General features: G+C 39.5%; 1 protein-coding gene across 1 annotated transcript; it reads right to left on the bottom strand.

Annotated features, from left to right (window-relative positions):
* Window positions 1-10: 10 nt before the first annotated feature.
* LOC115307208 (heat shock 70 kDa protein 4L-like) lies at window positions 11-15,483 on the bottom strand (the record flags this gene model as incomplete). The annotated part of the gene is made up of 12 exons (XM_029958245.1): window positions 11-267; window positions 1,451-1,584; window positions 1,993-2,099; window positions 2,593-2,744; window positions 3,872-3,948; window positions 4,034-4,278; window positions 4,882-5,015; window positions 6,414-6,513; window positions 9,005-9,127; window positions 10,266-10,406; window positions 11,832-11,889; window positions 15,345-15,483. Coding segments are annotated over 12 exons (1,667 nt in total), but the record flags the coding sequence as incomplete, so codon positions are not given.
* Between the last annotated feature and the right edge of the window lie 333 nt (window positions 15,484-15,816).

Raw genomic sequence — 15,816 nt, 5'->3', positions numbered from 1 at the left:
TTTAATCTGCAATTATTGGCTCTCTTATCAGAATTACAGTGTAGATATTTCCAAGTTTACATACCAGCTCTTCATCTCTGCCTTGGTTCTTACTTGATGATTCAGTGTCCATGGGTGTGTCGTTGTGATCCCCCTCTATGTTCTGCTTCTCTATTATGGAAGCATTAGCCACGCTGAAAAGGCCATGGATATTGACACGCACTTTCACCTTCACTTTTGAACTGTCGCCATCAGGTTGGGGACCAACATTCTGAATAGTGAAACGCCCTTGAAAACAACAAAGACAGCTTTAACTGTTGTGTCAAAAAAGTAGTGAAAGAGTGTTAATTTAAACAGCACCTTCATGTAACTTGAACTACTTGGAAACTTTCTACTTAGTTGTCAATCCTACAATGTAAGCTGGAGGTAGATAAACTAAAGCCTGGTTCCCCAATTATTATCAGTTCACTGATAATTAGTAAGATGTTTTTGCTTTATCTGTATTTCATAAAAAAGCAAGATACCACTTTACTAGGTATTCTACTTCTCTGTTGCCTTCTGTAACCATCACACTAGAGAAATTACTCAATGATCTCAAATGGTTTCTTTTGTCCACATAACTCAAACTTCACACTGCAAAATAAAATGTTAACAGAGATTCTGAATGATGAATTTGATAACATGGCTGCACTACACTTCCTGGAGAATGAACAGTTCTTATCAAGGCTTCTGGAAGTAATGAGGTGGATACATTTTGCAATTTGCTGGAAATTTGACTGTAGATGATGCAGACTGTGCACACATAAAGAATAACGTTTCTTCCTGAAGACCACAGACTTCTTGCATAGACAGCTAAATAAACAGTACAAAGTTTATATCTGATTAATAAATCAGGAAATAAAATCCTGAATTAAAGACCCTGAGGAGTGTATTAATACTGCAAGTAAGGCAGCATTAGCTACCAAGAAACTTATTCATACCATCTAATTCTTTAGACTCTACTATAGATGCTTAAATTGAGGAAATGCCTATCTTTTATGTTCTCAGATTAAGAGAAAGAGACATGACAGATAGCACTAGATGTTACCTGTCCAGACAGGTAACAGCTCCTTCGATCCAATTTCTTTGAAAAATCCAGGCTAGCTGGCACATAATGTCTTTATCAATTTTATAGAAATTGAAAGAACCAGACAATCGAGCACTAAAAACTCCTTGTACCTACTTGTTTTAAAGCATTCAGAAACTAAAGATAAAATGAAGCAGAAATTTTTTAAGGAACTGTCCAACAAAGATGTCAATACTGTTTGATCACTACATTTAAACCAAAAACACTGTGCTGAGCCTTTCTAAAGAACCAAAGCTTTACTATAAACTAGGAAATATGGAAGTGACCTATCTTAGAAGAAAGGAGAACCATTCTTCCCAATATCAACAGGAGCTGGGTAAGGAGTTTCTATTCACATTTCCTTACCTATTCTGGAATCAGGATAAGGCACTTCATGCGGATGAGTATAATAAGCTTCCAGGTCAAAAGGCTCTTTCTTGTGAAAAGTAATTACTTTTGAGAATGGAGCAGCATGGTTCTTACTGAAGACTTCACACTCCCTAAAGCAGTAAAACATTAACTGACGTTAAACCTCTGAGCATAATTTAATGGATAATGAAAATCCAGGTATGTTAATGATCAGCAGCCATGCAAACAGCTGAGTAATTTAAGTCATTTTATGACAACATTTGGAGGTTGAAAGCCTCTTGGTCTCAAAGCTGGACTCTGCATTCAAGATGACACTTATTAAAAACTAAGCAACTTCACTGCAACATTTCTTAATTAAATGTATTTCCAATTATTAAGCAGTAACTGGAAAGCAAAAAGGTACAGTGCAAAAAAAAAAATCTAAAACAGTTCAAGTGGATGAGAGCTTCAAAGCCAGAGGCCTGTTTTTTTTCCCCACAGCTCAACATTTTTCTTGATGTACAAACATACACTTTTCAGTCGGCACTGTACCAACTTACCCTGTTCCTTCTTCATAAGATGATTTCCATCTCAATGTTACAGAGTAAGGAACAACATCTGTGATGGAAAACTCACGCACTTTAAAAGCTGGGGAAAGAATTGCACACTAGAAAAAAAAAAAAAGACCAAAATTTTATTATATCCATATAGTCAAATAAATAACAAGTACAAGAATTAATACTTAAGTGCTAAAAGGCTACAAATCAAATTGATCATATGGAGGTCCTACTTATCATTGAATTTTTTTTAACAGAACCTTCTCATAGTTAATTGAACTGAAAGACTTAACTAAAGTAATAGGTGCTACTTCCCCAGTGATTTTCAGTGAAGATACCCAGCAAAGCTTTCGAACGACTACACGGAAGTGGAACAGCAGAATCTCGGTCATCAAACTTAACAGGTCTCTAACAAGACCATCCTTTTAACATGACACAGCAGCAAATTAATGAATGTAACAGAATAATTTCTGACAAACTGCTGAAAGAAGTAAGACTCTGTATCTTATTTCAGCTGTAGCACCTTTTGCTTGTGGTTAGTTTTATTTCATTAGTACATGATGTTAAAGTAGCAATACCGAAGTTTTATTTCAATAACTATACCTGCAAGGCACAGCCTCTTGCAACAGCTTCATCAGCATTTAGTGTGGTGCTTATCTCTTTACAGAAAAAGTTAGAGATCTGTTCCTTCACTGCTGGAATTCTAGTAGCCCCACCTACTATTTCTATACTGTAGATATCTTCACGCTGAAGTTCTAGAAAAGAGAGTGCATGGCTTTAAATTATCATCAAGATTTCAAAAAGCTGTCTTTGGACAACTAAAAAAAAAAAGAAGAAAAGGTAAGAGTCCTCTTATTATCCAACACTGTGACAAGCACTGAACGCATTTAACAACTGGCAAGATCTTTGTAACTGTCCCTCCTGCAGGCTACAAAGGTTTCTAGTTGCATAAACCTGGGAAATGCAGAAGCCAAGCATCAATGAGAACAGCATGTGCATCCCCTTTCTGGTGTGCATAGACCCAAAAGTGTAAAATTGGGTCTTCTTTAGGAGCCCTGTCCTACTGGACAATACCTCACCTCTCCTGAACAACAAAATGAAACCCAAATATACCTCATCTTATGGCTGGCTCAATTTTGGTTGCCAAAAAATGTAAAGCAAAACCTTTAGCTAAATATATGTAAAAAATAGTAGACTGTGTTTGCAGGTTATCTTGAATTCAGAATTAAGAAGTTATGTGTATAAATAATCTCAAACTATCGGTCCTTGAACAGCTCTGCTCAGATGTTACTCAGGTTGTTAATTTCTGTATTAGCTATCTAGCCAAGTCACAAGAGAAGCAGAATTCTTCCCTTTCTTTTAGATGAAGATGTTGGAATTAGGGGTAAAACCTTTTCCCGTTAAAGTCTAATTCTCTCCTTTACACTACATTAGGCAAAAAAGAAATTAATTTGTTATTTGCACATGCTTCTGGTAACTTGTTTTAAGAACATACTGCCAAATTCTCAGGTCAGTGAAGACATGTATGTATCACATGGAACAGGCTGGCCCAAAGGTTGCAGTAAAGAATAATATTTTTTCCCCATCATCATTTTGGCTTGGTTTGGCTTTGTGTTTTTTTAAATCAATTCGGAATGCCAGCCTTTTCCATGACACAGGGTGAATGAGGGTCAATAACCAAGGTTGCAGAGTGGCATGTGCAATAAATGAGGCAGGAATGGGATCATGCAGTCATGACAAGCGTATGAATGGAACTTACATTTAACTTTTCAGTACTTAGCTTTGCAATTCTAATAAATACAAAAATATATTAAAAAGATAATCATTAAGGAGATCGAGGATAACTGGATTACTAGCAGTACCTAAATTAACTCCTACTTACTTGCTTGATCCATGGCTGCTCTTAGAGGAGGCTCCACTCTGGCCAGAAGGGCAGCACACAATTGCTCAAACTGAGCTCTGCAGGACAGGAAGAGTGTTCCACGTTATGAGGCAGCTTAGAGACCACCCTCCCCTGCACCTCAGTGAAAACAGCACACCGCACCTGTTCATCTTACTGGAGACATCAAGGTCATTCATGAAGCACTCAATATTGAGTGGAAGGTCAGAAGCATTTGCACTCATAAGCTTCTTGAGCTTTTCACATTCCTGATACAATCGCAACAGTGCTCGCGGATTCTCTTTTACATTCAGTTTGTATTTTGTCCTAAATTCTTCAGAGAAGTAGTCTACCAAAGCCTCATCAAAATTCCTACCACCTACAAAAGGGTCAAAGGTAGTAGCCAAGACCTGACAGAAGTGAAAGAAAGATGAGAAGTTATTAGACAATGTTTGTTCTGTGTCATTTACTCAACAGAGCAAAATGTGCTATCATCTTCCACATGACTTCAAATGGCATTTTGCTACCAAAGACAAGTTCACAAAAGCATTCAGCCAGTAGCAGCTCATAGACAAAAGTCTCCAAAGCAGGAAGTGAAAACTGTTCAGTTTTACCTTGCATCCTATTGGATTTAAGACTTTCAACTTGGAAAAAAAACCCCGGCATCATGGAGTGACTTGGGCAGTTCAAGAATTTCCCATGAGTAAGTCAGCTGCACAACTACAATGCTTTTGAGACTACCTGATTATGCAGATATATCAGTAATATAACATGGCACAAAAACTGCAGTGTGGTCAATTATCAAGCACTTTTCAAAACATACTTTGGGATAGTTCACTTCTGCATTTTACAAAAACTCACTGAAATAGCAAAAAACAACAGAAGAGTTTTGTATTCCACGTTTTAAAAGTATTTGCTATAGACATTTAAAAAATAATCTTTCCAAAGAGCAGTATTTTGAATATTAAATACTTCAGGCATATGGAATTTTAATGCATGACTTAAAAGATTACCTTCAGTTTTCCCTTGTTAAAAGCACAGATGGAAACCTGATATGCAGAATGTCCCATATCTACAAAGACCACATTTCTTGGCTTCTCTTCCAAGGCTGGCAGATCTTGCTTGTATATTCCATAGGCTAATGCAACTGAAAAACATCAGCCCATGGAAGTTAAGGGCAAGATGTAAAGTGTGAATTAAAAGCACTACCAAAAGACACACACTACCCATTCTTTACCCTTTCTAAACACCTCCATAACTGCTCAAATGTTGAAAAGATGTTGAAAACACATTTTTCATTGACAAGAGATGAAAGAAATGTCAAGTGGAGGTTTAACACTACTGAAGCATCACCCTGTAATTCAGTTCTGCTTGCAGCCAAATTAACATTGTAATTTGTGAAATTGCACAGATTAAGCCTCATGCTTACACCTCTCCCTTGAAATGCTTTACTTTCATTATTTTTTATCTTAGCTTTGCAAAACTCATGCATGCCCAAGAAACAACAACAAAAAAAGTGTTTTAGAAGACTAGTTTACACAAATCTAAGATTTCACTACCCAGCACTCATTTGGAAAGTTGTTTGAGACTTTCTAAGTGCAAAGAAAACTTTGATCAAGAAAAATAAAAGTTATCGATTTAAACAGCTCCATGTTTAGTTCCCATAAAGTGTTAGGTATTTCTGTGCTCTACCCTGACCAGAAGAGGGAAGTTACTTTATAGAACCAGTTGTCCCACTGCTGCAGCTGACAGGATTGCCTCAAGTTTCAACTGTCATTACCCCACAAACTCAGTTGACTTGGATATCTGAAAAGTCATATAGTTCAAGTTGTCTGTAAATACGATCAGCAAATCCACTTTTGGAGAAGTGCATAAAAATGCAATTTGTGTAGAAGCAGCTCTTAAAGCATACACATTAAGTAGTTCAAAATGAAAAATCTTTGGATTATACTTTATAACTTCCCTTCAATGTTTATCATTTCAACTAAGTATTAGCTTATGATAAAAGTATGTCTCTAATACTTCCATGAGTTTTATTTTTACTTCAATATACTCATCTTCTAGAAAGCTGGAAAGAAAATTAGAAGGCCCCACTACACACCTATGTTAAAGAATGTATTTACCATAATGTTTTAGACACATCTGATAATATTGTACTGTACTATTATTTAGTACAGCAATTAAGAATTTAGGTCAGGTGCACACCCCAGCTGGATCATGAAGAGATTCTGAAGGTAGCTCAGGCCTTCCTGATACAGTTCCAGTAGGTTCATGGTACAGTTGAAAGGTAAGCACAGATGCCAGCTTTCCAAAGCTATCCCCCAGTGGCATTGCATTCAAGTTAGCAAACCCCAACTTCCATCACGCCTCCTAAGTGCTGCACACCACCCCACTGCGGTGTTTCCAGTTCCCAAGCTGGATTGGGCAGTACCAGCCCGGACGGCTCTTTCTCAAGCTCCTAATTTTGTAAGAGCAGGATGTCATCACCTTTACATTCAAGAGCCTGAATAGATTTAAAAGGAAAAAAAAAGTTTCTGCCCTTTACCTGCGGTAGTTTCATTCATCAGCTTCAGACAATTTAATCCTGCAATCTGCGCAGCTGCCATTACAGACCTTCTTTCAGCATCAGTGAAGAAACTAGGGACCTGTTTCCAAAAACAACAACACAGGGTATTATGGAATATGGATTTTTTAATTTAAATAAGTCAGACTTGCCCATTAAGCTACCCTATAAATGTCATTGCCACAAGAAACTGTTATGAGCTAGCCACAAATTAATAAGGCAGTCTGAATTAAAGAGGTAGCTAATTCATTTTAGTTCATCTTTTAATTAAGATTTCAAAATTTGACAAAAATGAAGTGGCATCCAAAGTTGTTTTAAATAAAGTCGATTTAAGCACCACAAAAAATCCCCCTAAAAATGCTTTCTCAGATTCTTAAAATCATTACTAGTTACTGAAAACATTTGTGCAGGACAAAGTCAATACAATAAATATTCACACATGGCCCAAAAATAAGTTACAGGCAGAAGCACTGCAGTGATGCCGCAACCTGAACCTGTATTCATTTTTCAAATATCACCTCCAGCACAGTGCCAGCTTACAGGGAGCTACAACATTCAGTGCCATCAAAAATAGCCAAAGCATAATCAGAACCCATTTAGAAACTGGCTGCCATTAGCTGGCACATCTTCAGTGTCAGTCAGAACTACATTCACAGTGTGTTTTGTTGGCTACCACTGTGGTGTATCCCTCTGTGCGTGGGAGGTGCTCTCTAAGTGTCTTTGTATACCAAAAGGAAGCAAGGAAAAACATCAAAGTGGATTTCTAACAGCTAAATTACATGACTTTCCAGTTTCCATGTCTCTGACAGATGCAATGTCTCTCCAATCCCTCATGCCCAGACTTCCCAGCAGAGCCAGTAAACAAAAACCATGTGAAAAGCAGACACAGGAATTCGTATCAGGAACAAAACCTCCTCACGGGGAAGGCCATCAGCTAGAAAAATCATGGGCAAACCAACGGTCATAGGTTGAGACTGGCCCCCCTGAGAGGTTTGAGGGGCTCAGAGGTGATTGGGTGCCAGGGCAGTGTTCCCTGGAGAGCCAGTCACCACTCATGTTGTTCGCTTCTGCTCAAAATCATATATCACAGCACTGGAAGCTGTTGGAAGTTCTGTCTTGGTTGTTTTGCTGTTGGTGTCTGCTGCGTGTAGGTGGACAAGGCCAGGGGGTGGCTGGGCTCCCTCTCTTCCCCTCTGGAGGGGAGAGGGGAGCCCTGCGACCCCCCAGCTCAGCCTTTGGCTAGAATTAGAGTCAGCATTTGGAGTGTGTGCTGTTAAAGAAGAATTTCACAGCACCTGAGGTAAGAGGGAGGAGGCCAGGCCTTCTTTCCTCCCCCTGCAGCTGCGGGACGCTTGGGACAGTGCATAACTGAACCGAGCTGCCTGTGGCCAAGGCTAGGGGGCTTCTTCCCCCCCACTACATTTAGGCTGGTGGGGGGTGGATTTTAAGGCTCAGCATTTGAGCAGAGCCAAGTGGACGGGCTGATAAATCAGCTTGGCGCTTGGGAGAAGAGTCCCAGGAGAAATTGGAGATGAGCCAAGAGCTTGAGGGTTGCCTGCTGAAGCTGACCGGGGGCAGCTGAGAACTGATGTGGAGGAATGAAGATTGCAGGATGTGGACACTTGATAAGCTACACTGCAGCAGCCTACGAACCGAGGTGAGACACCGAGAGGGAGAAATCACACAGCAGCAGAAAAGCAAGGACTCAAAGCTATCTTCTTGGACCACGTGAGGAGAGACTGCAACAAACAACTGCTGGGACCTGGTGAGGAGGGAGCGTTCAGGAGCCCAGAACACTCCCACAGCAGACTGTTACATATCAGCCTTAAAGGCTGCTTCTGGACTAAAGTTAAAGGAGGGGCTTGAAAGGACTGACTGATAGTAATGTAATATTATATATAGTTGCCTTTAGTTTGTATAGTATTTATTTGTGTAAATAAATGTATATACTTCCCCCTTCCCCTATAGAATCCTCTAGCCTGAAAGTTTCTCTCTGGTGTTAGGATAATTGTGTGAAGGGTGGGAGGAGGCCTGGAAATTGGATTTTAGATTTCTAATGTGGCTCAAACGGCCACACCAACCAAATAAAAAGACTTTTTCAAACAAAGCCAAGTAATTTGGGCTTATCAAATTGTTACTATGACCCTCAGAGAGTTTAGGCAACTCTCAACTGCACTACAACAGCACTCAACTAGGTAATAACAAAGAAATTTAACATGAATTTGGGAAGGTTCTTTGGAATCAAGGAGGATATGCTTATGCATAGGACAGCTTCCATTTATAACAGGAACTACAGTAATCAGGAATACTATACGCAGCCCTTGTAGATAGACAGTTTGGATTAGCTTAAGCAATATGTTCTTTCTGAAAACACGCTCTTGATTTAACAAATTTTTCATCTTCTCACATACGATTCCAAAAGCATTCTCATTTGGAAAACCTTTAACAAAGGCCTATTTTTGGAGATACAATTTCTATCCACTACTTGTATCTATTCCCACAGCACCATGGCATAACTGGTCCTAGCTTACGTAAAGCTATCTATAGATTACAATAAATATATTACCACTTACTGAGATTACACAGTCTGCCACTGGCTTCTTCAAAGCACTTTCTGAAGTCTCTTTCAGTTTGGCCAATAACATTCCTGTAATCTGTTCAACTGCAAAAAGTCTCTCTTCATCAAGGTATCTCACCTGAAACAGAGAATTGTGATTCTGTAATCCATCATCTCAACTTTTCTCTGAAGATGTGATGAAGCTTAATACCAGACTTTAGACACAAATAACGCCATATCAATTGATGCTACAGATCTGTGCCACCTACAACAAATCTTAAAACAGTTCAGTTTAGGTGAAAATTGTTTTGTGGGAAACTTAACACCTCAGTTATCTCAAGGGGCTATTCACAACGATACAGTATTTCTGTTGCTCATGTTTGTTTTTTTTAATTTAAAAAACAACAACAACAAAGCACAATACATAACCCTACCATAAGCTGAAAATAAGAGTTTTGGAGCAAACCCAAGGAACATTTGCTTCCTGCAAGGGTCACTTAAGCACATGAGGCAGGGAAGGTGCAAACAAGGCAATTCTAACAGTCCTGCTCTGCTCAGGAAACACATCTGAACCTTCAGCCTTCATGTGTCCTGAATTCCTAAGAGACTACTGTCTCTCTAGCAATCCCAAGCACTCCTGTGCAGGGAAAACCAGAAGGATGTATATTTACACTGGCAATTATTGTGATATGACCAGGTGTACAGAATAAAACCCACTCTGTGGTATGAAGCCCTGTCAAAAATCAACTTAAAGTGCACTGAGGACGATTGGGAAATCTGCTTCAAAAGTGCATTCCTGATCCAAATTAAAATGCTAAAAAAATAAACACATTCAGAAATTGAAGCCAGAAAGCCTGAACTCTGAGAAGAGCAGTTTCCAGCCATTTAGTCTGGAAGCAAATTACAAATAACTTGTTCAGATTTTATATTCAGAGCATTATCATCTTGTTTTCCCAAAACTTGGTCTCTGCATGTCTAAGACCTAAACTCAGAGGGAAACTAATAATCACACACAGTAGTTTTTTAAGGTATTTGAACATATTTGAAGGTAAATCTAGTAGGGTAAGGTGAAAAGCTAGTAACGGAAAGTACTGTGGAAAGCAAATACAACTGATGAGAAACCTCGATCAACATCTTGGTTAGAAAGTACAGGACTTATTTAGAGAAACAGGAATATATTTAGAGCCTTCTTAGGGAAAATGTAAGTCTGTTCATGCAAGAAGTGACAAAGGTCCAAATCTACCTCTAAAAGTACTCTGCCCAAAGCTTTAACTCACCTTTACTCCCACGGAGCCATTAGGCATCTTCTGAAGTTCATAGGGAAGTTTGGCCCTCTCAGCTTGTATGTAAGGATCTTCAAATGCTCTTCCATGCAGTTTTTTGAAACCATGTAATGCATTTTTTACATTTGTGACAATCTGTGGAAAACATATTTTAATTACCTGTGACATGCAGGCTACAGAGGACTGTGAAGAAAGAAACTCTTGTTATATTGGGTTTAATTCACACACTGACCTGTGTAAAGCCCTACACGTTCACTGGAAAGAAACGTGTGGGGAGAGAAAGAAGAACCTATTTTTTAATCTATGACCTCCATTAAAAAAATTCAAGTTTACTTCTCTCTGTAATATTCATTAGCTTGCTGCCATCAATTTTCATGGTGGTTTTTACATTAGAGGAACTTTCTGATACATTATGCAATATTTGAGATCGTATATTGTTGCAATGGTTGTCAGTAGGAATAAATGAAGTTATTACCAACAATAACCTTATATGAACCTTCAACTAATGAACACATTTCACTTCCTTTGAAGTTCTCCTCTAATTCAAATCCCAACTGGATGTGAAGTCTCCCCACACCTGTTCTCTCATCAGTGTTTTAACCCAGTTACTTTAAGGACAGGCTTTTAAGCAAAGAAAGGGCCAGAAGAAACAAATCCCAATGAACACAGTATTTAAGCTATCAAAAGAAACTATTTCAGGGTAATCTTGTCCAAGATGCACTACCTTACTAATCTAAACAGCAAATTTCCTAGCTGGGAATACTGACAAGACACTTTCTCAGCAGCGAAGTTCAGGGGCTGAGCTCAGATAAAAAGTGTAAAGTTGCTCAGAATGAAAGCAATATGGCTTCTGCATTTACTGCCTGCTCATGGTACATCAGGAGGGCTCTACTACCTTCACATCTGCCAGGCAAATCTAAGGGGAAGGAAATCTTCAACATGCTAACATCGTGCATGGACACAAAAAAAGAAAGCAAGACCTGACCTATTTTGAATTTGTAGATTCATATCGTCTATTACAAATCTTTAACATGTGTTTTTTTTCCCCAAAGGGAGGTTTTCCTAGGTTACAAGTGAATTTACTGAGGATCAGAGAAATTTCACTTCCGTTCAAAGCTCCAAAGTGAGATAGTACATAACTAAAATGCATTCATTTCCCATTATAAGCAACAACCAGTATCTCTATGAAACTCTGTTCAACTTCAGTTTCAGCTTTTCTAAAGCATAAGCACATTATCCCTCCCCGCCCTAGTAGAGATTTAATTACGAACTCTATTCCTGCTGTCATGAGTAAGCAAGAAAATAATATTATTTTACTGGTGAACAAGCAAGGTTTTCTGTTTCTTCTCTTCCCCCCCCATGACAAAACAATGCAGAAATACAGTTGCAATTTTAATACAGGGTTGTTAATATTGTTGAAGCAGTAACTGTGAAATATACACTTACTGCAGAAAATTCAGTTCAAAACATAAAATTATCAACTTTATTTGTTACTTGTCTTCCCACAGTTCAACAGGACATAAGTCTAATAAGTCACAATAAAGTTTATGATCCATTTACCTGGCTCTTTGCTGCATTCCCAATGGCTCGGGTCTTGGATCCTAAAGATATACATGCTCTAAGTAAGAACAGAAAAAAAAATCAGCTTTAAAAGATAACATCATAAAACATTTCCATGCTACTGTAGAATATCTACAAAAATTCAAGTAGCAGAATATGGATGTGGTGTTTAAGAGCATTACTGCATAAAGTACCAGAACTTGAAGTGGAATTCTAGTTATTCTTTTCAAATTAGTTTAGAAACTGCATGCACTGCAACTGTTGTCATTATAATTGCATTTAAGGAATTCTGTAAAAGTTTCTACAGATCTCATCATGAAGGAAAGGCATGAATAGTCATTTTTAGGTCACAGGTAACTGTGAAAAGAAGCCTGTGACATTTAGTTTAAGAACCTGAACTTTACCAGTCAGGTTTTTTTGACTCAATAAACCCTTGAGTCTTGACAGGACCACATTCACATTGCAAGAGCCCTTACCAACAATCCTGACACAACAACTGGAAAAAACCCCAAACATCTAAGGCCAGGGGAGCTGAACAGCCCACAAGCTGTTGAGTACGTCCGTAACTGAGGACTACCAAGTATATGCTGCAAACAGGCAAAAGGAAGGATATCTGGGAACAGCTCCCAGGGTTTTGGAAGCTCTAATGCAGTCCACAGACCCTTACTGTTTCTTGTGTCACCACTGAACACCCTCTGGCTCAGCAAAGGCTGCCCCAGGTCACAGTCACCATCTGGCCCCAGTCACCATCTGGCCCCCCTCACCACCATCTTTGGAAATGGTTGGGTTTTTTTCTGGAAGTTACTATCACCATACTTCACATTACAGATTTGAAATAGAACTCTTCCCCAAAAAGGAATGAATCTGGCTAAAACCATTCAGGAGTAAGTAACAGACACAAGCCAGATTTCATACAGTTCAAATGTAATTGTAATTGTTTAATGAATGTATAAAGGTCACTACAGCAGATTACTTCCTGCCTCCTCTCCATCATCACTACAACGAGGCCACTGTAATTTGAGAGTATCCTCTAGCAACCTCTTCTCTGTGACACCACACTGAACATGCAAAACCTCCAGATTTCACTGCTGCAAACAGACAAGGCATTGCCCTACATTTTCAGATATGTAGTTCAGCTTTCACCATTTTTAACATCACAATGCTACAATTCCCAATCATACCTTGTGATAATTAACGAAGGTCAGATAAAAGAGCTCTTTATATAGTAAGCAAATGGTTTACAAACTACTGCCATTGTATCACCTTTTCAGTGTAGGAATCTGACTCTGCTGACAGACAAATTACTGGCACATATCCCACGCAGAGCATGAAGCATCAAGTCAGAAGCTACTTGACACACCACACCTCCTGCCAGGGTTTACTTCAATTACTCACTGCCAGCACAGAGGGATGGATGGTTTCTTCTTCCATTGGCTGGGAAGCAACAATGCCAAAAAATGACTGTGCTCTCTTTGGCACCAAAAACTTCTGCAGTATCCAAAACAGTCCTCTAGGAAGAACATCCACCCTAAGGATACAAGGATACTGAACTGCTTCCCTTACCACTACCCTCAGCTTGTTTTGAAGAGAGCTGTAGAGCAGTACCCAGACTTCACTAAGGTAGCAACTCTCCTCACCGGAAGGACATTTCAATCCTCTCCCTGCATTGTTTTGAAGAAGATGTTACCTTTGTGATCTTAATTACAGCATGTGATCACATTAAACATACGTGGTCTGAAAAAAGTTACTAAAACATTATGAGCTATCAACAATTGGCTCTCTTCCCACAAAACTACAGTGGTGAGGGAGAGCACCTGAAAGGGCCACTAGCCATGAGTTTAATGTGCTAGGAGCACTGGAAACACGTACAACAGACTAGCTGGAATTGCAAGTTCGGAAAAAGCCAAGCATCAGTTAACTTCCAAAGAGATGCAAGGGCCAAAAGCCTTAAAATATACAAGTTCTACCAAAATGGATGGCTTCATAGCAAAATCTTTTTCCTTTCTTTCTAGAAATATTCGTTCTAAAACTTCCAAGATGATACGCATCTTACAAATACTAACAATCCCAAGCATCAGACTACAGGATGTACATTTCAGACAAAGGACCACCTGAATGTTTTAACAACAGGGATACTGGATTTATGACTTAAGAATCCTACGTTAAACTGTGGTAATACAGATCTTCCCCAAGTCTACACTGCTTTTGTCTGTATGCTGTAAATGATGATGTTCACAGCAGCACTGCACAGGTATCTGAGCCAGCTTCAAAGCTGGAATCTGGCTGCACTGATGAGCCTTGCCCAGAAAGAGCACAGCCAGGACTGTCCTATCTTTAGGCCCCGTGCCAGGATCTTTACATGGCTTAATAACAGCACCCTGCACATGAAAGGGTTACTGGCTTGCCCAGGTATTTTTACACAGTGCTACACAGATGCAGCAGACTCTGGATTTCTGGGAGTAAGTCACAAGTATTTGGGACATCTCCAATCCATGTTAACTATTAGCTAACTTAAGTATTGAATGACGTAAGCACCTGTATAGAAACATTTAAAACATTTACTGTGTTGCTTTGTGCAATAGGAAGAAAAGTTTTAACAATTCAAGAGTTAGATCTGTCTACATCACTCAAATCCTGTCTGAAGTAAAGGTTTAGCAACTATTACAAACTTACATAACAGTAATAAATTTGTTACATTTCTATTGACCTTTCTGGTTTGCCTCAAGATAACAGTGTTAGAAAGGATGTTCCTCAAGTTGTCTTGTATTACTGCATTTTGAGACAGAGAAGGGCAAGGAAAATGTCACTTTAAGTGAGACACCCATTGCCTTTAAGTGTACGTGTACTCCAGATGCTGTAATTGCCAACTTGTACATCCTTCATAATCCCTCTGCTAATATCTTGAAAGTACAGTTAATCAGATATTAATGTGGAAAATATTAAATGCAGAGAAGCCTCTCTGCAAAGAACATACTCCAAGAACAACTAAGAATTGGAAATGCTCTTCATCATAAGCGGGGAGGAAACTACAGCTGCCTGAGGATTCTTTGGGCAACAACTTCATGGGATTCCTTGCACTGAATTTGAAAAGTCTCTGAATTTCAGTTCTCATAAAACATGCACAAGGATAATGACTGCCTCAGAGCTAATGTGAAAAGTATATTTTTCTAAAGAATAAAAGGAGTATTAAACAGTATTCCCATTAAAACAGAAAGTATGCATTTCAGCACTCAATTTCTTCGCACTTCTAAAAAACAACTTTTTAGAAAGCAATCCAACACCTACATTTCTCCGACATCAAAAGGAGCGCAATGCTGAGGTTACTACAGCCTCAGACAGCAGAAACAGCTTTCTCTGTTGGCTACAAGTTCCTTTAATAAACGGAAGCACCATCCAACACCCGATTTTCATAAGTATTACACGAATTCCTTAATCCTCCTTGAAAATTATGCACAGACAGAGCTGTGAAAATCCTAGACGTATCCCATAGAAACAGAGGAGCAAAGTCTCCACCTACTCTTGCGTATCCCATCATCACAGACGCTGCCCACTGCCCCCCCCTCTTCCTCGCCAGACCTCGGTATTCCACGGCCACCAGATACGGTGCAAGTAAGAACAGGTTTAAAGAGAGGGAATTCATCGCGGCACTTCCCTGTTTCCCTGGTGAATCAACGTCCTCCACCTTCCCAGTCTCGCCACCACTCCATCATGTAATTGTTAATGAAAACGCTTCCAGCTCTGGCAGGCGTTCCAGAGTTGGGGAAACACATGCACTCCACCGAGATCTTTGGCTACCCGAAACCAAAGCGTGACAAGGACGGAAATAAAAGTCTGCTGTGCCTCCGGAGCGGTGCGGCACATTCACAGCGCAGGATTTCAAGGACACGCAGAGGCAGCAGCCAGGACAGCCAGACGCAGACACACGAATGCCTCCCGGGCAACCTCCAGCCCCAGCACATGCACCGCCGCGCCTGTTCTCGCAAGA

Source organism: Manacus vitellinus, unplaced genomic scaffold, assembly GCF_001715985.3.
Source record: "Manacus vitellinus isolate BGI_N305 unplaced genomic scaffold, ASM171598v3 ctg7180002225133_pilon, whole genome shotgun sequence".
Taxonomy (NCBI): Eukaryota; Metazoa; Chordata; class Aves; order Passeriformes; family Pipridae; genus Manacus; species Manacus vitellinus.
The sequence above is the reverse complement of the archived record's forward strand: the minus strand, read 5'-3'. Positions and strand labels throughout refer to the sequence as shown.